General features: G+C 36.8%; 1 protein-coding gene across 3 annotated transcripts; it reads right to left on the bottom strand.

Annotated features, from left to right (window-relative positions):
* Positions 1-6,884: 6,884 nt before the first annotated feature.
* LOC116254795 (ribonuclease MRP protein subunit POP4) lies at positions 6,885-22,241 on the bottom strand. Of its 3 annotated transcripts, XM_031630372.2 has the most exons (9): positions 22,011-22,241; positions 18,612-18,676; positions 18,131-18,334; positions 17,069-17,142; positions 16,355-16,623; positions 12,474-12,542; positions 11,888-11,946; positions 11,640-11,741; positions 6,885-7,323 (listed from the first exon to the last, which is right to left on the bottom strand). In XM_031630372.2, the coding sequence occupies exons 2-9, from the start codon at positions 18,652-18,654 to the stop codon at positions 7,223-7,225; spliced, it is 921 nt and encodes a 306-aa protein (XP_031486232.1). In that variant the 5' UTR covers positions 18,655-18,676; positions 22,011-22,241; the 3' UTR covers positions 6,885-7,222. The 3 variants fall into 3 exon arrangements, with proteins under 3 accessions (XP_031486232.1, XP_031486234.1, XP_049933971.1); XM_031630374.2 differs by lacking the exon at positions 18,612-18,676 and having other exon boundaries at positions 21,969-22,237; XM_050078014.1 differs by lacking the exons at positions 18,612-18,676; positions 22,011-22,241 and adding an exon at positions 19,653-21,948.
* Positions 22,242-22,685: the final 444 nt, after the last annotated feature.

Raw genomic sequence — 22,685 nt, forward strand, 5'->3', positions numbered from 1 at the left:
CACCAATTGCAGGTCTGAAAGCAGGAGCAACTGTCAAGGATAAGGAAGGATCAGGAAACGGCACAACCAATCCAGGAACGAGCATAAATTATGCAGGTCCCTCCTTATCCTTACCTTTAGCTGATGCCTTTACTAGCTTGATGCCAGAAAATGATAAGAGGTAAACTGAGTTTTCTCCAGGTTTTGCCTTTAAGGTGGGGGTAAATCTAAATCATTTGAAAGGAGAGGCAACAAAGTGCTATGGGGCATCTAAAAGATCCCTTAGGTTCTAGCTAATGAAGAGCTTGGGAGGAAGGAAACCCCTTCAACGTTATATTAGTTTGAGAGATTCAGAGGAAGCCTAGATTGTGATCAACAAAAAACGAAGGAAGAATGGAAGTAAGGAGAGTGTCATATTAAGAGATGGAGATGAACTGCAGCTGCCATGTAACAACCATTCCTATGCTTTCATCTGATCACCATTAATAAAGCAAACAACATACCACATACCAAGAAGATCGATATTTTTGTTTTCACAATTTTTGCCTTCCTGCTGATCATACAAAAATTATAATAGAGGCAGAGTGACAAAAGCAATATTCAGGCTACACATTATGCTTAAATTTTTCTAGAAATTTCAAGCTGCAAGGAAAGCTGCCTCAACAAACTAACTGATAGAATATCTTCCCTTCAATAGCAATACTAGGTTGTTGATATGAGAATAGAAGAAGGGGCAGCAGGAAGTGTTGAAGAAAAGTTGAGAATGAGATCCACCCTCTCACAATATTTCAATATGAAAAAATACTATGGCGCAATAAACTGAGAATTTGCTGGCTGCAAGAAAGGGATGAAAACATGCATTTCTTTTATGCGATAGCGAAGAATAGAGAAAAGAAAAAAAGAATTGAAAAGGTGAAAGTGGCCAGAAACCTCTATGAATTTTTTTTTTTTTTTTTTAAGCAAATGTGGGGCGTCATCGAAGATTATATCAGTAAAGCAGTAACTGATTTCTAACGTGGGCATGATGGTCGAAGATATTAATAAAACCAATATAATGTTTTTGCGTAAATTCAGTGGCACAATGACTTTAGGCCCATAGCCCTTTACAATTGCACTTACAAGATCTCATAACTATGATCATGGTCTTGTCTATGTGTGGTATCTTGGCTAGAATTGTTAATGTTAGCCAGAGAGCTTTTCTTAAATGTAGAATGATACATGATCAGTTCATTATGACTCAACATTTGATTGATTGGTTCAGAAGGTGAACAAGGATGAGTCGCATTTGGTGACTATAAACACTATCAAAGGCAAAAGGAATCAGCCGGGCTGCGTTGTTAGAATGGTCACCATCTTGTTTTCCCCCATCATATCTTGGCCTTCCTTTCAATGCAGATCAATTGGTGGACTCCTCATGTGGACCCCACATGGAGAAAGTAGCAAGAAAGCTAACAAAATGGCAAGCCTCTATGCTTGGTCAAATTTAACGTAATACCCCTAATAAATTTCTGGATGCAAGGGGTGAGGATCCTTAAATTAAATATTAAAGAGCTTGAGAAAAGTATGAACAGCCTCTTGGGGGCAGCTAGTGTTAATGGCTTGAAGGGATTTCATCTCATTTCATGAAAAGATATATGTAAACCCTAGGCTAAGCCTCATGTCGGTATTAAGTAGTTGGAAGCTTTTTGTTAATGCTAATGCTGGTGTACGGATGTGGCTCCATCACAAATACCTAAATATGATCAAGGGTTAATGGTCTCCCAATTTGCACAACAATGGTTTGTGGGTGTGGAAAGGTTTGCTCTGAGATTGGTTTCTCATTACAGATAATATGAGGTGGCATATTGGTAGTGGGAATAGAGCTAGATTCTGGACTAACAATTGGTATGTCACTGTGTTGCTTAATCACATTCGTGGTGTTGATTGTCAATCATCTGCATATAAATCTGAGGGAAGCAATAGCTAAAGACTGTAGCCATCTTTTTGCCCTAGTTGAGGGGATTTCCTTGCTCTGTCATATGAATTTAGGCCAAGGACAAGGTGTTATTGAAGACAACATCAAAGATCTTGAGAAGTTAACTGCTTCAGAATTTATGAAAAATATAAAACTAGGAGTGAAGCCCTAGTTTGGAGGAAAGACATCTGGAATTACAGACCACCAACTAGAGCTTGTTGGTTTCTCTTAAAAGCATGCAATTCCTGACTCCCAACTCTCGATAGGTTGCAAAAAATTGGTGTGTATGTGGCTAATCGGTGCAGCACGTCTAAGGAAAATAGTGAAGACAATAACCATGTCAGCAAGGTGCAGAGCTGCCAAACCAATCAGTTCAGTATTTCATGGTCCCAAAGTTAGGCAGATAGCAATTAAAGAAGAATTTCAGGTCTAGCTTCATGCCAAATTGATACATGCATGGACAATCAAGTACTGGAATATTACCTTTCACATAGTGGTTTGGAGACTCTGGTGGCCTCGAAACATGTTGCTTCCTGACTTCTGAAGTGAGGGTTGGCTGCAGGATTTCCCCATGATTATATGGAACTATTGCCAGGATAGATACAAAGCCATTAAGTGGAAGAAAAGAGAATATGATCAAGTTAACACTTGGCTACATATGGATGCTGTTTATACTGACTTCCACTAGGAGACACAGTATCTTATCTATTGTCAAGTTCAAAAAAGGGAAAAACTACTGTTAGGTGGATTCCTTCTTCATACTCGTTTAATTAATTCTCTTGTTAAGAGTATTTGACAGAATGAGGGTAATGTTGATTCAGGTGATTTTGATATCTTGTAGTGGGGTATCTCACACCTACACCAATATGCCTGTAAAATCATCATTGTGTCCAATTGCAAGGAATGACTTTGTACACTTAAAGGCACCATAGAGGAGAGAAGGAAGTGGCTGGTAAGATAGAAGGAATTGGATAAATTTCTTAGATAATATGATATATTTCTTTCTTTCTCTCCCTCTCTCTCTCTCTCTCTTTATATATATATATATATATATATATATATATATATATATATATATATATATATATATAATTCTTATTTTCATCTTTCTCTTGGACACTAACTTTTCGTTTGATTCCATTTCATGGTTTCTACCTTTCCTCTTTATTGTTTAGTGTTTTTTTTTTAATCTTCTCATTCTGAGTTTTCTTTTCATGTTTCTTTTAAAATCTTAAAATCCTTCTCACTTATAAATTTTCTCAAATTTGTCTTTTCCTTAAAGAAATTTCTCTTGTAGTTGACAATCGCCTCCCTTTCAATTGTCTTTTCTCTAAGACCTAAAATTTTGATTTTCACTCATCTGCTTCAATTAGTCCAAAACTCAATTAATGTATCCAATTGATTGGTCTACAATCCCAATATACTTTCAAAACCTTTTTTTGAAAATTGTATCTTGGTCTAATGACTTTCTAAAAGAGGATATAAGCAAATGCATGGAAATTTAGATGTAAGTTATGGTAGAAATACTCTTAGATGAATGTTATGATATGAATGAATAATTTATGTTCAAGCGAATAAAATCAATGCATTTATGTATTCACGCACTCACAATCACTTGCGAAATTCATGAATAATCACAAACACTTTTTTAAAGGACTTAAACAAGATGAAATTAAGGTCTAATAATGTAGTAACCAAATTAGAGCAATATCTGAAACTAACTTAAGGTTTCAAGAGAACAAAAAATATTCAAAATACCAGGCTTGGCTTCCAAAAGTTTTCAAGGCTACTTGCAAAGATTTCTCAAATCAAAATACATTATTCACTCAAAAGTACTTCAAAATTTTCTCACATAAAAGTTTATGAAATACCAATCTTCAAAAATTTCTTGCCAAGCATTACACTGCATTAGGATAAAATATATGTTTAAGTGAACATATAGCCCAATAGTGAACATAGTTTTTGGATTAGTTATCTTTGGTAAAGGTGTAGGAAATGGCCAATTCTTATACCGACAGACGAGTCCGTTTTTTCTCTATAAAAAATTTACTTTGTTAAAGTACTTTAAAAACCAAAACAAATTTTAGGATGCAAACAGCTATAAATCTAATAGCCGGTGTGCTAATGGATGAACCTAGCTCTCAACTCTCATTTGCATTGGAAACCAGCATAGGTGTTAATGCATGACATGCAAATGACCCTCTTTTGGAGAAAAAATGATGAGATTGACCAAAAAATGTAGATAGTAAAAACCTTTTATTTAAAATATTTTATTTTCTTTTAGGGTTAAATTGTCTTTTTAGATATCTTCTAAAACTTTTGTTTGTGAATCATGTGGTTTTGTATTATTTTAAACATATTCAGTGATAACAATTTGCTAAACATTAGGTGGTCCTTTGGAGTAAAAAGTTGAAGTTAATTAAGTTATAATTTATAACTCTCTCTTCTTTTTTTTCACGCCCTCCAGCTCTGAAAACCTGGTTTAGTGGACATTTGGCAAGGTACTAAGTTTCATGAAAACCTGGTTTAAATGGCAGCCGCATGGCTGCACACAGGCCTGGTTGAGCTGGCCCAACCAGACTGAACCCAGACCCGACACTGATACAGCCAGATATGCCCACATTCATTATCTCATGTCAGTTCTAAAAGTACTAAAGACGAACCCGACTAGTTAAGGAGTAGATGGTTTAACCCGTCCCGGGCCAGCCTGGTTGATTAGTGTTACTTGTTAATATATTATTATCACTATATTATTTTTAAAACAATTTCATAAGTTTATTTTAATGAAACTTAATTATCTAGAAAACTGGACTGAAGTCAAATAACAGATCTGACCCATTAGCTCAAGTCCCCTCCTCTATCTCGGATAATTTTTGCCTTAAAAGGGTGATGCATAGCCTTACATGACATCTGAACATGATTTTAGTTCCCAATCCATTTAAAGACAACTGACCAAGTCTGATGAACACTAATCTTCTATATATCTCCTTCGAGTTTCAGTCAAGAAGTGGGTTCAGCAATGTTCAAAAATTAACTTTTTGTTCCTTTTGAAGAACCCAATTTGGTGCAGATTGTACCTGGACTCAAAGCCAAATCCGCATAAATGCATAGATATGATGTAGATCTGGTGTGACATATTTTTGCTGATATTGCAAAAGATCCATGGTAAGATCCATCATTCATCAAACTAAAGATCTTAGGTCAAATATAAGATCGACCATTAAGATTCTTATTTTATTTCTTTGCATTGAGAAAGGCCAGATTTAAGATCGGTGGTAGGGAAGGTCTGGTTTTAAATCCACTGTTTTCAAATCCTAAGGATCTCAAGTCTGAGGCTATCAAACACCCCCTATTTGACCGACAGAATCAGGATCTGGGTTCCAATGCAAATAGATTTGTTGATTAGTTGTAATTGATTCCAAAGTCCAAAAGTCCTGTGCACACTGTTCCTTGATTCTGTTGCAAAAGATAGCAAAAATAATTGGATATCAAATTAAAAGTGATTAATATGCAAAAACTAGCTACGTGTAATGTGAATGGGGCCTTCATCTGGATTCCAACTGGATCTGGTTTATCCGTTGATACAATTCTCCCCGGATGCAAATTAAATGAGGTGTTGATGTGCATTTGAACTAAATCTAATTTAAATAAAGTTGTAAGTCTTCACAAGGACAGCCACCTGAATGAAAATGGAGCCAGCCAGTAGAAGAGGGAACATGAAGTAAATGTGATCTTCGGAATGACGGGGCCTGAAACTATATATATGGTTATTAATCTAATATCTGATATGTTGTCCCTGAGACTAATATTAATGTTTATTATTTGACTAACAATAATAATTTTATCAATAAAAAATACATATACAAGCAAATAATGGACATAAAGTCAAGCATGCTACCCATTTAGTTTCAAGCCACTATGGATTCCATACTGAATTCAATTGTGAGTTTAAAAGTTGAACTTGACAAATTCAGTTGCGAATTTAAAAATATGGTTTGAATACTGAATATTTAAACATCTAACAAACCAGACATGACAAAGACTAAATCCGATTCTCTAATTTCTCCACTTTATCCGTAGTTAATTTAAACTTGAAGTGAGCTAAAGAGTAAAAACTGCTTGAAAATTTTTCCTAATTTTTTTTTTTATCCCGTGTCGAAAGCGTCTTCACTTCATCACCTAGAGTTTTGCAACCTCAATCCACTTTCCGTCCATCATACCTCGTTCATAATTCCAATGCTTTTAAAGAGCAAAAAAAACCAGCTAAACACTGTCCTATTCTTTTATACCCCTTAATAAATTAAAAATAGGATAATTTAAAGTACTAATGTTCCAGAAAAAATGTTCCAGAAAAACTCACGGTTGTGGCAACTCTGTTTCCGTTTCTTAAAGATGTTGAACGGTTCAATGAACTGTCTGAAAGTTTAGCTTTGTTCCTAATTCACACTTATGCTGCGACTTGGATTCTTAATTCTGGGTCACCTTAACCTTAAGGTTGCTCTACTTACAACTTATAATGTTTCTTCTAGTGACTGTCCTGCAAAATAAAAAATAGAAACTTACAACCATTATTCCAAAAGGTTATGCAAGTTGAAACATAGTGGAGACATCATCTTGAAGCAGTAAAACTGGATCATGTGGCCTAGGGGGATAGTGGAAAGGGTATGAGCTTCAGATTTCTTATTAGGCAGTAGGATAAAATATTGATGCTGCTCACCCGAAGTAGTAAGTAAATGAGACAAAATTGCAAGGACAGATGGATTATAAGTGTTGCTCCATCTGATTTCTTTTCTAGAAGATTTAAGAAAATGAAACAAGTAAACAAATCCTTCAAACAGCTGCCTCCTGTACACACATCTTGTAACCATACCACATTCAAGTTTCACTAGAACTGGAAAGTACAACACAGGCACACCATTCAGAACCAATAATGAAAAATATAAGAAAGATAAATGACAAGTTTTCACTTCTTTGATTTATTGCACACATTCAAATTATTTGAAAATAAAAGGACAAATAATGGGCTTGCAGCAGTGCGCTACCATTTACTACAATACCAGCATTCGTGTCACTGGCATAAAATTGTGACCAGTGGGACTATAACTTGAGCTCGAGGAAAATTTCAACATTATGGACAGTTTCAACTATACCCATAAACCAAAAAGGAAAAGGAAAAATACACGTGCCATTAAACCTGAAGGCGACTTGTCTGTTATGCCATAAGGGGGATGGGCCTGAAAGCCTCCCCCTCCCTGTTACTTCTTATAGCAGTCCATGTAATTGCCCCAATTAAACAACGATTCCATTTCTTGAAAGAAGCTTGTCCCCAATCAAAGTAATTTTCCATTTATCAGCTCGGAGAATGAAAGTAGATCCCCTTTTAGGCACAACTGGATTAAATAGAATGAGAAAGAAAATAAAGAATGAGACAATGGACACCTAATCGTCTTGTAGAATATTAACAGAACCCTCATAATGCATGTCTCAGACCAAGAATCATGAAATTTTTACATGATGTTCTGACTAATACAACAATTACCAGGAACTATAGCTTAATCATCACGTCAAAGATAGTGCAGCAATGATGAAAGGTTAGAGAATATATCATGCATTCATGCACAAAAAATAGTAATAATTAACTGCTCGTTTTCTTGAGTACTTATTTCAGTCTATGTCACATAGGTATGGGTACGGATGCCGGTATGGGTATCGGGACAGGCTACAGATGCGGAGCACTTTTTGAAAAAAATTGGGTATGGAGACATATGGCCGTACACACACACATAACAAAAAGTAAGATTTTAAACAAACAAACAAATATAGAAAGTTCTATTAGTACAAACTAAGTTGCAAGAAAAATGGACGGTTACCAGAAAATCTCGTTGGAAAGTCCTACTGAACAGTTCCAGTCAAACTGCAGAGAACATGAAGAGTCCTCTAGTTTCTGTCAAGGGCTCTTTCATCCTATATACACAATTACTTCAAAAAAACTTAATTAGTGGACATAATGGACTTGAATAACTTTGACCAAGTAGAAAATGATGATGGACATGGCCATCGGTGCATTGACTGCATCCGACACAGGTCTGACCATGTCCAAGCTGTGTCTCAGGGCATACACGCGTTCCACTCACGTAGACACTATACCTCACCCAAATAGAGGTATCCATGTAACTGCAGGGATCTTTCATTTTCATTTTCTTTGAATCTAATGTCAGATAATGATGCTAACTGGGTTGGATATATAGAATCAACATTCGATTATTAGTTTTTGTCTTCTTAGGTGATTTATTAAATCCTGAAAATGTAGGAAGCAGCAAAAAAGTAAATAGGTTGAACACATCCAAATCTCTGGGCCAGCCGGCCAGGTAGTATATACACCGAAAGTAACCATAGTACCATACCATCCACAAATGACCACTATCATAAAAAACTTTTGAAGAATTACATATCTCTTCCACGTGATGTTCAAATATGAGAGCAGATTTCTTCACCAAGGTCCTAGCAGGTCCCAGTCTACGGTCCACCTTAGCAAACATTTGGTGATGACAAAATTTGAGGGTATTCATGTGTGTGTGTGTGTGTGCGCGCTCTTTTCATTTTGTTAGTTTCTTCTTTATTCCTATTCTTTATTCTAATAAATGGCATTACAGCAAAAAAGGTGTTTTAGATGTTGGGAGCATCCATGGTTGGCCATTTCAGCTAGAACAATCACCTTTCTGTATAAACAAGGGAACTTCTTCCTCTTAAAGTAGCCATGCATGATTGCATGTACTTAGGGAATATAACATGATCTCTTTATTATGATTTCAATGTGTTTCCCCTTTATATAACTGTGGGAAAATAGTATTTATGTGAGTGAGTAATTAGTTTGTGAAAGTATTGCAGAAGCTCTTTAATATGCACTAAGAGAGAGAAACTCCATTCTTACAATAATCAAGGGTGTTTATGAAGCTCTTTAATATGCACTAAGAGAGAGAAACTCCATCCTTTGGCACACAAATGCACACGCCAATGCAGAATGTGACTAGTGCTGTACATACAGTTACCCGTGCAACTAGTTACAGAGCTGTAATGTACCCCTATAACATTGTATTGTACGACATGCTGTCATAGACTCCACATCGCCTCCATAGAAACAATGAGGCATTCGAGACCCAATTTAAAGTTTTTGATTTCAAAAACCCCTTCAGAACCGACTCCTGTATACTGTTAGGAGTAGTACAAGGGAGATTTTGAACCTTTGAAGGAGAAAACGTCGATTTGAAGCTCCATTTGCATGTGAGAGATCAAATTGCAATTGAAGAAAGAGCAGCTTCAGTTTCCACCATGAAAGGTTATCACATTTTCTTTTTCTTTTTTGAGATTTTGAACCTTTGAAGGAGAAAACGTCGGTTTGAAGCTCCATTTGCATGTGAGAGATCGAATTGCAATTGAAGAAAGAGCAGCTTCAGTTTCCACCATGAAAGATTATCACATTTTCTTTTTCTTTTTTGCATTGAACAAGTTAACTTTGTGATGTATAAAGCCTTAAACATATTTTTTGTTGTGTTGTGTCACTATGTTAGGTTGAATTGACGAATGTCCATTGTTATACCTATGTACAACATGTTTTCTTATCTAAAACATATTTTCTTGATTTTTCCTGAATTTTCCTTATTTTTTTGTTTTTTGATTTTTCTGATATTAAAAAATAAATGTATGATTTTTTATGATAGCTAATGAGTTGTATCTAACTACTGAACCGGCCAGTGCGTGTTATGATATGCACTTACAACATTGACAATAAGTGCTCTATGAACAACTTTTCTCTTGAAGGGAGCAAATGCACTGAGAAAAAGGATTGGGAGTAGAACATCTTTGGTTAGAAATACCAAAACGTCCCACGGGTAAAGTGTGGCACAACTAGAAGAATAAACATTTGAACTCTACCAAATTGGTTATAGGCTTCTTTCTTCATCCTATAGAAAGAAAGATGAATCCTACATACTTTTCTCAAAGGTGCACATACATACACACATTAATACATTATCAACTATGTAGCACACAACTTCTAAAAGAGTGATGCAACCTGACAATGAGTACAAGAATTCTTTGTTTATAATCTTATTGATTATATGTATATATGCAGCCACTGTATCCCTGTTCCCACGATTCTTTGAAAGTGCCCTCTACACATGTGACATATCGATGTTCTAATATTCAATGAACCAGAATTCATTGTTTGCCTATTGACCTGTAACCAATGTTGTAAAAAGTGTATCGTAAGTCGTGTCGGTCTGGCTTTAAGATATGTTGTATCGTAAAATATCGTAACGTACCGTAACCATATCGTTTCTTTTTTAAAAAAAAAAATAATCAGAAAAAATATAAAAATTTCTCAAAAAATAATAATAAATCAATAAAAAATTACCGTATCGTACATGTATCATGTCGTATCGTTGCCATATCATTGCCGTATCGTAACCATATCGTAAATGTACGATACGGTGGTGTATCGTATCTATTTTACGTTCGATACGATACATATCGTACGATACGTACAGCACTGCCTGTAACTCTGAGAATGAACTCGGTTATTTGGATCAGGCTTTGTTAAGTAGTTGACTGTTGAATTTGTAAGGTTTTATTAACTAATTAACTGTTTAACTTGAAAGAAAATGATATCAAGTTATAAACTTCTATGTGAACATAAAAATAGCTATAAATTGATATTTTAACCTGTATGCATGAGGAACAAGTTCAATAACATCAAGTAAAATAATTTAGGTAAAAGTTAAAACAATATTGAACTTTTTACAAAAAAAGATCAAGTTTGGATGAAATAACACAAACATATTTATGTTTCTATCTATTTCATTTACAGGCCTGTTTTCTATGTAACTTGGGCAGTCAAATGAAAGAAATCAATGCGTTGTTGTTATGACATCAAAACCTGAATATGCTTTTGTAAAGTTTTCAAACAATATTTGGTTCAGAAAACATGAACAAAAAAAATACAAGTCACATGACAACTACTGTTGAGGTATTCCAAGTCTACCTACTGGATTTACCAAATAGGGAGCTGATCCAATCAGAGTGGCAAAGTCAACTCAGTGAGTTTTTAGACATTGTGCATCATATCTGCATTTATGCACCCCACATCAATACTTGGAATTCCTATGTGATAATGTAATCTGAAGCATATGTATGTGATATAAGTCACAACATTTCCATCAATATTAATCTAAAAACTGTTGAAGGTAAGAAAACATGAAAAAGGCAAGCCTACTTGAGCTGAGATGTTCCAAGGTGGTGCTGAACTCCTACATAATGCAGCTTGAAAATACCTTTTTCTGACTTTTGAAATTGTCGTCATCATAGATTTTAGTATCTGTTTTTAGTTACAAATCCAACAACCATCTTGACCACATTATACAATATTTTTATAATTTTAAATGAATTTCTAAAATAATGTGCTACCAGATATTGTAGTGCCACAACTTCCCACGATTAAGCACAAATCATATCGTTTCTCCTTTAGTTAGTTTATGTTCTTAACATGTCCTTATGTGTATATGTGTATGTTTCCACATATCTACTGCCCACTGGTCAAGCTTCAAAGTGTTAAATAGAGTCCCTGCATCTAATCAACAGACCATGTTTGTGACCAGGTAATAAAGATGCAAACACATACAGGCACTGTTTAATATGATAGAAGGCTTACCGCGAAATACATTATTAACAGTGACTATCCCAAATGTCTGTGCAGTTTCCCTAATCATAATGCCCCATTCTCCAGTGAAACCAGCTATCTTACTCTCAGCAACTGCAAGTCAATGAGTTCAGATCTTAAAGCAGCACCAGATAAAAGTATAGCCAACTACCAAAAAAAAACACACAGAAAAAGGAAACAAGGGAATAAAGTTGCAGTTTAGTCTACATCAGTGCATTTCAACATAAAAAATGGTTTACCTAGAAGAATAGCGCCATGTAAATCTGCTGTCAGCAGGTGCTGGGCAATCCCATTTTTCCTAGAAGCATTGATAAATCAACATTATTAACTCCACGTGTTCTTTAAGCACACATGCACATAGGATTAGTAATATCCTACGTAGCATGATTTTTCTTACAGCCATAGATAAGGCAACAATATTAACTCTAAATTCCTTGAGCACTCATGCACATTGGACAAGTGATACCCTATAGCCAAAAATATTGTGCATGGCTATGTAAAAGACCCTGACAACACCTAAGCAGGGCTGTTCCCAGGGAAATCAATCATTTTAGCCGAAGTAGGATTGGGTGGGAATGTGGGATATGTTGGTGAGGGCGTGGGTGTGTGTAGGCCGCATAGATGCATGAGGGCTAATTTCCATATTAAACTGTCTAGCCCACTATTGTCTTTATTGCTAGTCAACCAGTGTCAAGGGGACAAAAACAAGTTCTCAAGACATGACGAAAATCAAAAATAGCAAAAAGGTACAGAAAATGCACAAGGCACGAGACCCTAAATACAGATGCTTACATTTACAAGTATTTATGCAAAAAAAAAATTTACCTTTTCTCATGTAAAAGTTCTTTGATGTATTCTTCCCACATATGGTTCATTGGTTTGCAGGAATCAAAGCTGCAATATGAACATTAGAAGCAGCATAATGAAGAGCTGCACAAGTGTTTCAGAAAGAACAGAGAATCAGAAGCTAAAAACACAAAGGTAACTTGATTCATGGGCACCATCACAAAAAGGAATACTTCCAAGTTGAAGAGAAATGGGCATGGATGCTGAAAGCGAGATTCAAGATTAATTCCAGAGCAACATCCATAAATTTATATTGTTATAGCACAGATAAATCGTCTCATTCATTTTGAAAATCCACATGGTAAATTACCAAAATCGGCCTAAATGCATTCTGTATCTCTATGTCAAATTGACAGGAACAGAAAAAAAATACTCCATTTTTATTATACAATAAAAGAAGGTTTGATACAATATGAACAATATACACTTGTACTGGTATATGCATATCTACATGAAGTCGAAGTTGCAAGTGTCTGTCACATGCTTAACTGAAGAACCAATTTGACTATTTATAACATTGGTAAAAGAAAATTAGTTCTAGCTCCAAACAAGAACAACAGGCCTCGAAGAGGAGTCCTTCAAAATTGTCACATCTTATAGCTCCATAAGTTACCTAAGTCATTCATCGATTGACATTTGAGAGACAAGGTGACCAGTTGTTATTGTGCTAACTTGTCAAGATCGAAACTTAGAAACCGGTCAGTCAAGGCCCTAAGAATAATAGCTAGTTCAAGTTGGTTTAAGTCACATGTGTGTGAGTAGATTTTTCTTTCGATTTCTTTAACTTTTTGAATTCTCGAGATATTTCCAAAAAACTTCTCGATTATTACATGAGAAAAACCTTGTGAATGCAAAACCTGGAGAACAATATTTGTGACAATAATATATGTATGTGTAGACAATGTGTTAGTGTTGTGTGTGTAATACCAGTGATTAACAATAATTCACGCACCCTCCCAACAGGCAGTCAGGCCTGAACTTCCCTCTCACCGAGAGGAAATCCGCATTACTTGAGTAACCCTAATCCCTTAGGGTAACAACATATTTACGAGTACAGGATATTGGGTCTACAAGGGGATCCGATCCATTATTAACTATCTCTATTCATAAAAGACCCCCCTATGATGACACAGTTTCCTTAAAACTAACAATTTCCCCTCCTTTTTGCAACACCTTGTCCTCAAGGTGTGAACTCTGGAAAACATTGCAGCAGCAGCACAGGATCTTCCCATGTTGGACTGATGTCCTCGTCTCCTGAACATTCGGTGAGCCAACGTACCTTGGCCTGACCATGAACACTTCTAGTGTAAGTGCGGAGGACCCTAAAGGGTTGAGGGGACTGAGTAGTGCTCGCAACTGGGGAGACAATCACAGCTGATTCAACTGGAGGGGGCTAGCTCTGCTTCAACTACGAGACACGGAGTACTGGGTGGATGTTGGACTCTTCCGACAGTGCCAGTTTATAGGCAACCTTGCCTACTTTATCAAGCACCCTATACGGCCCTGTATATTTGTACATAAACTTGTGAGTTTCTGCTGTTCTGCATGCTATTTTCCCGACACGGAATATTTTCAAATAAACCCAATCCCCCACTTGGTATTCTTTATCTCTGTGGTGTTTGTTATACTGCTATTTCATCCTGTTCTGGGCTGCAGCCAGGCATGCCTTTATCACTTCTAGCACCTTGTCCCCACTAAGTAACTGAATTTCTACTTCGTTAAGTTGGTCGCCTTGTGGGTGAAACCTTCTTAAGGCAGGTGGAGGCTCGACGTAGACTGCCTCGAAGGGAGTCATCCCCATTGTTGAGTGCTGGGCTGTGTTGTAGGATAACTCATTTCGTTAAGTTGGTCACCTTGCAGGAGAAACCTCCTTAAGACAGGTGGAGGCTCGCCATAGACTGCCTCGAAGGGAATCATCCCTATTCTAGAGTGCTGGCTTGTGTTGTAGGAAGTGCCCATGATAGGAATGCAATCCAGTTATGAGGTTGTTGTTCCGCATAACACCGCAAGTATGTTTCCGTAATGCGGTTGGTAACCTCTGTTTGCCCATTCGTTTGAGGATGATAGGTAGAGTTCAATACATAGTTTGCTTCCCTGCAGTGACAAATAATGCTTCCAGAAATTACTCAAGAAAAGTGGGTCACGGTCACTCACCATACTGCAGGGCACTCCATGCAGCTTGCTGACATGATCCATGGAGAGAGAGAGAGATAAGATGGTATTTATATGGAGGCAGAAAAAATCAGCTTACTTTTTTACCATGAGTTGGTTTTTCTAGGACATGGAGAGAGAGAGAGAGAGAGAGAGAGAGAGAGATAAGATGATATTTATATAGAGGCAGAAAAATCAGCTTACTTTTTTACCATGAATTGGTTCTAAGACATGGAGAGAGAGAGAAAGAGGTGTTGGAAGCCGGCGCTAATTTCATTAAAACAACACACATTACTTTCTTAATTTCTTCTATATTCTAGAAAGTTGTAGATTTTTTTGGTAACATGTGCAGCCTCATCAAATTGAAAATAATGCATTTAATAGATCCTTCTTTATTAGTTATGGCAAGATTAAAATAAATAAATCAATTCAGACATTATTAGGTTTAAGCAGGTTACTTGGGCTAAAAATTCAACACTGGATCCATCCTGCCAGACTGGTCAAGCTCCATCCATATGGCTGAGCTCGATCGTCTATGTCACATGGGTGCTCCTAAATGGTTGCCGCACCTATGTCGACGCTGGTGCTTCTCCAACACAGCATGTCCATATGGTTAGCTGAATTGGGCCAAAGTTGACCATTTTAAATATACACCTGACTAAACAGCTCTAATACAAAAAGTTTACATGTAAATATAGACAAATAAGGTTACTGAACAGTTAAATAACTATATAACATATATACATATATGTAGACACACACACATATATACATCCTCGCTGCACCTGCACCTAAATTTTTTTGAAAGTTGCTGCATCCACACCCGCGCCAGCACCCCCACACCCACGTGACATAGTTGATCGTATTAAAACATCAGACAGGCACAGGTCAGTTCAAGATGTGCTGGTCTCAACACTGGATTCAGACACAGGTCAGGTTATGGACAACCAGAAGCATGACACATCGTTTATTTGTTATGATGAACCAATGGATTTTGAAAACATTGTCCTGTAAATAAATGTATTTTGAAAACACTGTCCTATAGCCTAGGGACAATGAAATAAAAGTTTATGGATGCCCAGATCCTGTTATCCACCCACCCTTTTTGACATAATAGTGCATTCTTATCATTGCAATATTTTTTTGTACTTTACCGCAAATTATAAGTTCCAGTAACTTATTTTAGCGACAGGTGACTCTCCCAACTCATGGAGAGAAGCCTTAGATACAGATCCAATTTGACTTCCTGCCTTACACAATCTCCTCTAACAACATCAAATAATATCCCTGACTGATAGAACTATCAACTGAGATACAAACTCTCATTCTTTCCTATATTAATTCTCCAATATAATTTCTTTCTATGTTGGTACCACCACTTTTCAACATGAAATATAAATCGATAGTCTTGGGATTGTGATGGTCATATCTCAGAATCAAAAAAGGAGTAATACTAAAATATGCAACCATATCATGCCATCTTGAGAACTAAAATATGTACCATTATGCTATCAATCATGACTTACAACTTATAAGTAATAGAGAAACATGCATGATTTGGTACTTTGAAAGATAAAAATCCATCCTGTTCAAGGAAATTAGATATGTGGCCAGCATCCAGCCAAAATGGAGTTGGCAATACCAAAACCAAACAAGCGAAAGATTTGCAAAAATTTATAACAGCAGATATCTAAAAGAAGGAACTTTACTTGTGGAACATTTTTGGAACATCAAAGGATCCACATTGTCGATGTTGCTTCAGTGACATATGATGTTTTGACCGCTTTGTGTGTTTCTGCAATAACCTTCTGCGAGATTTCATAGAACCACCATTCCGTTGTACGTAATTATCAAGCAAAAGAGAATGATCTATTTTTGTCCTTAATACACCTCGCCTATAATGCTCAGCTTTGTCTCCATTTTCTATTAGGCTATTTACAATTTTCTGGACCGCATGAGCTTCATTTACACCTGAAAGCTGCCAATTCCATGTAAGTTCTGAAGATTAGATATGAACTTGTAAAAATAATGAAAAAAAATGGAAATAATGACATCTAGAAGTGATAAACTAACTCATGTTTATGATGTCTTAGTTAAACTAGATGATACCACTATGTCACACCCACAATCTAAGGGTACTTCAAATTTAAAAATAGATCCTCTTACTGTTTCCTATAAGTCTAACCATTGGATCTCGTCAACAAAAGAAGGTTCCAGAGTAAATATTATACATTAGGTGTTGTAACAAAGTATATATGCTGGTCATAATTAGCTCAAAGTTGGCAATGAATTGAGAGTTCTCTCCTCAATCAACTGTAAACTAGAAATGAAAAGGTTCTGGTGAAAGGTACACGAGTCCACATTAGTATCCAATGATGCAATCATGAAACAAAAGCATAAGGTAGACAAAAAATGTGTGTTACCTTTTCCTCTAATTTCAACAAGTTCTCATGTACAGGCTTAGATAACTTGAAATATGTAGGATCATCTTCTGAATCTGAATTGAAAACGAATACTTGTTAAATGAAGAAGTGAAGATAAATTTAGATACAGTATAAGTATAACAAAAACATGCATGAACTAGTATAGAGTTTATTCCTATCTTGTATATTTTTTCTGCACATGATAGAAAAAATGGTAGTGATTTACTGACAGTTCTGTTGTTTTTCAACCACATCACTTTAACATTGTGTCAAAAAAAAAGTATCATGGTTCACGTTGGTACAAGATCAATTAAAATACAGAAAGAACTTCAAGCAGAAAATTTAGTCAAAAAAGGCAGCAAAACAATTAGCATATCAGTTGTGCCCATCTACTCAAGCCATTGATGTTGGTCTACCTAGAGATATAGTCCAAGAGGAATATTATAAAAATCCATTGCTAACCTACACATAAAAAAGGATCAGGGAGTTCTTTCTTTCGTTTGGGGTGAAGACTCTGGGGTTAGGGAGACAGTCACTAGTATGCCAAGAGCTATTCCCATTATATTTGACTCTTGACCTCCCTCAACTTAAGGGTCTTAATCCAGCACCCTCGCCAGGTGGACAGAGCTCTTGGCAGGAGTAAAGAATCCTCAAAGACCCCCGGCACACCTTTATCTATCGGTAGCCAATATGGCTTTTGCATGCAAGAAAACCTGACCAGCTCAAGAGCTCCACCAGCTCCCCCATTTATAAACCAAAGCTTTTGTTTGCTCACTCTGGCTATAGCTGCATTATTGATGTTAGATTTTCTAAAAACAACCCCCCCCCCCCAAAAAAAATGCTTATTTGCCTAAACTAGTAAAATTGCAGTGTCTCACTAGAGATCAAAAAGGAAAGGCCAAAGATTATGTGAGAGACCAAAAGCTAGAAAATTGATTCACGCCCAAGGGATGAACAGAAGCATGACAGGCACTCGTAAAGTTGACTGCACTTATGCTCAAGAAGCAACGCGATCCTATGACCAACCAGTTCTACCCTTTCCCATCTCTTTTTCACTCATACCTTTGCTGCTTTGTTTCTTGGAAGAAGCACGCAAGACAGGGCCAGTGACAGGTACCGAGGAGAAGGGAGAGCAGGGGGCAACAGCAGGTAAACTTTGGTTGGTGACTTGGTTGGGTGAATTGATCTTGGCAAATCTTTGCTCTAAGGCCTCAAGAGAACGCTTCTTCTTCATGGACATGTTTGGAGTCTCCTCAACTCCCATGGCTGCACAAGAATGGGGGAAAAAAAAAGAATGGGGCACTTATTAGTTCATGGTGCAATGCTTCTTCAACAACTGCCAATACAAGAAAGAAAAAAAACAATAAATAGAAGAACTGTACTGTACGCATGTATATAACAAAGGAATGACAAAATTTTGAAGACTTATTCAAAATATTTAAAAAAAAATACTGCAAGTCAAGTGCTGCAAGTAATATACTCAAAATATAAAGGGAAATTTTGGTTTATGAGTATTTAAATAAATTTTGACATTCAAAAGCACCCTTCTTGAATTTTGTTCCTTTTAACAGGATAACAAATGCCATAACTCCATATTCACAATGTTCTCTACCATAATTATCTCTATTGGTACTCCCAAACAAGTGAAAATAAGTGGCTACAATACTCACATACTAAAGTATAAGTAAATCATGAATCCGACACACAGGAAGTTTACAAGACAATAACCAAAAGAGTATAAACATACTCGCAGCATGATGTCTACATTGAAAATCATATCTCAACTATTAGTTGGTTAACTTTCAGGAGTCCATAGACTTTGTTTATGATGATGATGAATGTTTCCAGGCCAGCCATCAAACATTCTGAGCATTCATTTGGAAATAATTTTACAAGCTCTAATCTGAGGGAGAATTGATAAAACAAAAAGCACTAAGATGAAAAACAATCATTATCAACAATGAACAAAATTAGGAGGAAGGGAAGGCATGGAACATGGAAAAGAAAATTTTCAATGATAGCTTCCTTTGAAATAAATAGTATGAGAACCACACAGCTAATAACTACTCAACACTTTGATGCATAATGCAATCAATAGATACAAAAGTCCATTCTCCCAGAAGGCAAAAATGATGTCAACAAATAATTGAAATTAAGCAGCATGGACAAACAAATCCCCAACCTATTCATATTACCACTATAATATTGACATTCCCATGATGGGTGATCTGGCATTCTGGACGACGCCCCCAAGAAAATCAAAATAAGCAGAAGCAGAAGTAATATAAGAAAACTAAATATAAAACAGAAAACAACAGAAACGTAACCTATTCCTTCGGAAGAGAAAAATGTCCACAACACTTGGCTACCTCATTTGCAATCACTGCTTCTTTTGTAATTTATCAAATAAAGTGAATTTGTCCAGATGCGCTTTTTTAGAGGCTTGGCAAAACCTATTCTTACTTTAAACCAAGAACAGGCTCAACTCAAATAATATGATAACAAGCCACTTTGCACTCCCACAATCTCTAGAACACTTCCAATGCAGCTTTACGGCCAATTCTGAGCAAAGAGTATAACCAACCTGTGCCAAGTAATAAGCTTTTTCTGTACCCTTGTGACGAACAGCTCACGGGAAAATCCACCATTAACCAAATTAGATTGAGTGGTGAGGAGAGTGGTCCAATAGAACATCATGCAAAGGAACTTCAGCAAACAAGAGGTTGTTGGATTTGGCATATAAGTCGATGAGTGCTGCCCACTTCAAGGTGATATTGAAACAAGCGAGCCAGATGTGCACACAGAGTTGTGGGGAGGTTGTTTTCCAGTTTAAGGGAGGAATTAAAATGGTGGAGGAGAAGAAGGGCATCCTTGTTTTGTCTGGAGCATGTGCGCTTGGATATCTAGGTGTTCAATCAGATAAGAGTTTGTTGGAATCTCTGGTTTGCTTTCACTCCAATTCAAGAGTCCAGGAAAAAAGAAAGAGAGAGAGAGAGAAGGGCTGGAGTTCATAGGAAAGCTCATCGTTGCTGCTAGGGACTAAGGCTTGCCTGCAGTGGATATAGAAATAGAGAGAGAAAGACATCACCATTACGGAAACTATGGCCTGACTGCTATGGAAATAGAAATAGAGAGAGAAGGCATCATTCGTTGCTGGAGACTATAGCTTGCCTGTGAAAACAAGGTGTGCGATTTGGGTTTTCAAAAAAAAGGCAGAGTTTATCGGGTTAACAGATACCACATAGAACTTCATAAAAACTAGTCTTTTAGGGATTTGAAAGTTAATTTTCTCATTGTTAAAGATTTTAGTCAAAAAATAGAAAATGCCCCACATGACTTAGAATAGACATAAATTTTAACGAATTTATAACCAATTTATATATGGCCTTTCTTTTTCAAAATGTGCAATTTTAATGGCCTTTTAAGGTGGGTGTCTGTTATTTGTGTGTTCAACCACCTTCACAATGTTGTTAGAGGCATTGAGGCAAGGGAAGAAGCATTGAGCCTACCATGAGATGAGACATAACCCTTGAGGCATTGAAGCATAAGCTTCAAGATCAACTTACTGAAATATATAATGTCAACAAAATAATGAAAAAATCAGGTTGACATGAAATTATGACAACATTTAATTCATATATGTCTCCGCTTTTGTTCATTAGGAGTGACAGTTTTCCTTTTTCCACTTAAGTTAGACATTTTATCGCTCAATCTTTACCAGCCTTACTAATCATGGGCCTTGTCCCAAATTACAATGTTTATGAGTCATATGAACACTCTGTCAATGTCAAACCAGAAAAATTAGACAAATACAAGAGCAACCCAAAAGGAAAGAAACAATCATATATGCATATACTTTGAACAGACATGCCACAGTAACCAGCACTTGGCTAAGCCTAGCACAAGACAGGTTGCCCTCCATAAACAAGCTAGGTTAAACATCTTCCAATGCCTAGATTATTCATAAGATAATTGCAGATATTTGGTGAAGCCTTTGAAAAAAGGGAAGATTAGACGAACAATATGCCCTACCAAGTACCAAGTATGCAATAATATCGTCCCATGCCTCAAAGTAGACTATATTATTCATTATTGTGAAGACAGACTTTGTGGCAATACACTATCGTGCAAAATTTGTAGCTACAAATTCCTCCAAACTGTCTTTAAGGCAAAATTGTAAACTGAGAGAGAGATACAAGCTAATTTTTTCAGTAACTTACGAGTTCCGAACCTTAAAGTACGACTGAGAACTTCAAATATAAACAAAGGAAATATATAATCAGGTTTCTAACTGTTAGAGTCTTTAGTTTGCACTTCAAAGCAGCCTGTAGTATGAGTAAATAGAGCCTAGAAGCATGATTAGTTGGCCAATCTGTCATGATAAGAAGGTGGAGAAAAATGATGACTGCCGGAATTCAAAACTCGGACAGACCAAATACTAAATAAGTTCCTTATTCATCATCAATTACTCGCACTCGTAATGACATTGCAGATTTTCACATCCCCTGCCTTTCACATAACCCACAGATACAATCAACAAGTTCCAGGACACCACATCCTTCTGAGGCATTTCATCAAACAATTTATGTGCAACCATCAATTCCTCAGATTTAACGCAAGCAATAAAAAATTCCAAGGCACTGCATAGGATTCACCCAACACGTGCGATGTTGATCTCACCCAAGACAGCAAGCAACAAAATTCTGACGCGAGAGAGAGATACAGAGAGGGAGGGAGAGAGAGAGGCATCTGTGAGCCATGAGGGAAAAAGAAAGAGCTCCATGGAGAAGCTCAACAGCGGTGCGGTCTTCTCCATGGCACTGCTGCAGACTCCCGCGGCCACTACTGGCTGGCTGCCCTCCATATATATATAAAGAGAGAGAGAGAGAGAGAGAGGAACCTGCACGAGAGGAGAGAGAACGAGAAAGAGAGAGGGAGAGACCAGCGTCAGCGAGACAAAGCTTCTGGCAGCGTTGAGAAGTGTCGTTCAGCAGTGAGTTGGAAGGGAGAGAGACGCAGCAGTTGAGCAGAGAAGGGGGAAACCAGAGTCCGGGGGACGGGAAACAGGGGGGGAAACGAATAAAAATTTCCGACAGTTTTTCTTTCTTTTGCAGGTGAAGCGCACGCCTCAATGTTCGCACTAACGGGTTTCGGCCATGTTCGTCTGCTCCTTATATGGGGCATTTAATATTTAGGAGCGATTTGGGAACAATATAAGTTTCCATACCATCTCCTCACCACAAAAAATTTGACATACGGCACTAGAATATATTGTTTTATGAAGCTACGTAAACTTTTATAACATAGTAATCAAAAGCATGTTCCTATTGTCACTATTGTCAAACAGTCACTTTGTCCTTAAATCTGCTTAAGAGATTGGGTTAGGTTCATAAAATCTTAGATTTAATGTTTCATGGAACGGAACTGCCTCAAATTTTTGACAGATTCATAAAACAATCACAGATTGTTCTTGCTACCAAACTCGTTATTGACACTTTTGTTCGAGTTTTACAAAGAGTTATTAGAAGGTGCTTTTTTTTAGTCTACTTAAGACTGAGCATATAATCAACTTCCGTCTAAAGAGAGATAAGTGGTTACTGCAACCTTTCAAGTACCA

This window comes from Nymphaea colorata, chromosome 5 (genome assembly GCF_008831285.2).
Source record: "Nymphaea colorata isolate Beijing-Zhang1983 chromosome 5, ASM883128v2, whole genome shotgun sequence".
Classification (NCBI taxonomy): Eukaryota; Viridiplantae; Streptophyta; class Magnoliopsida; order Nymphaeales; family Nymphaeaceae; genus Nymphaea; species Nymphaea colorata.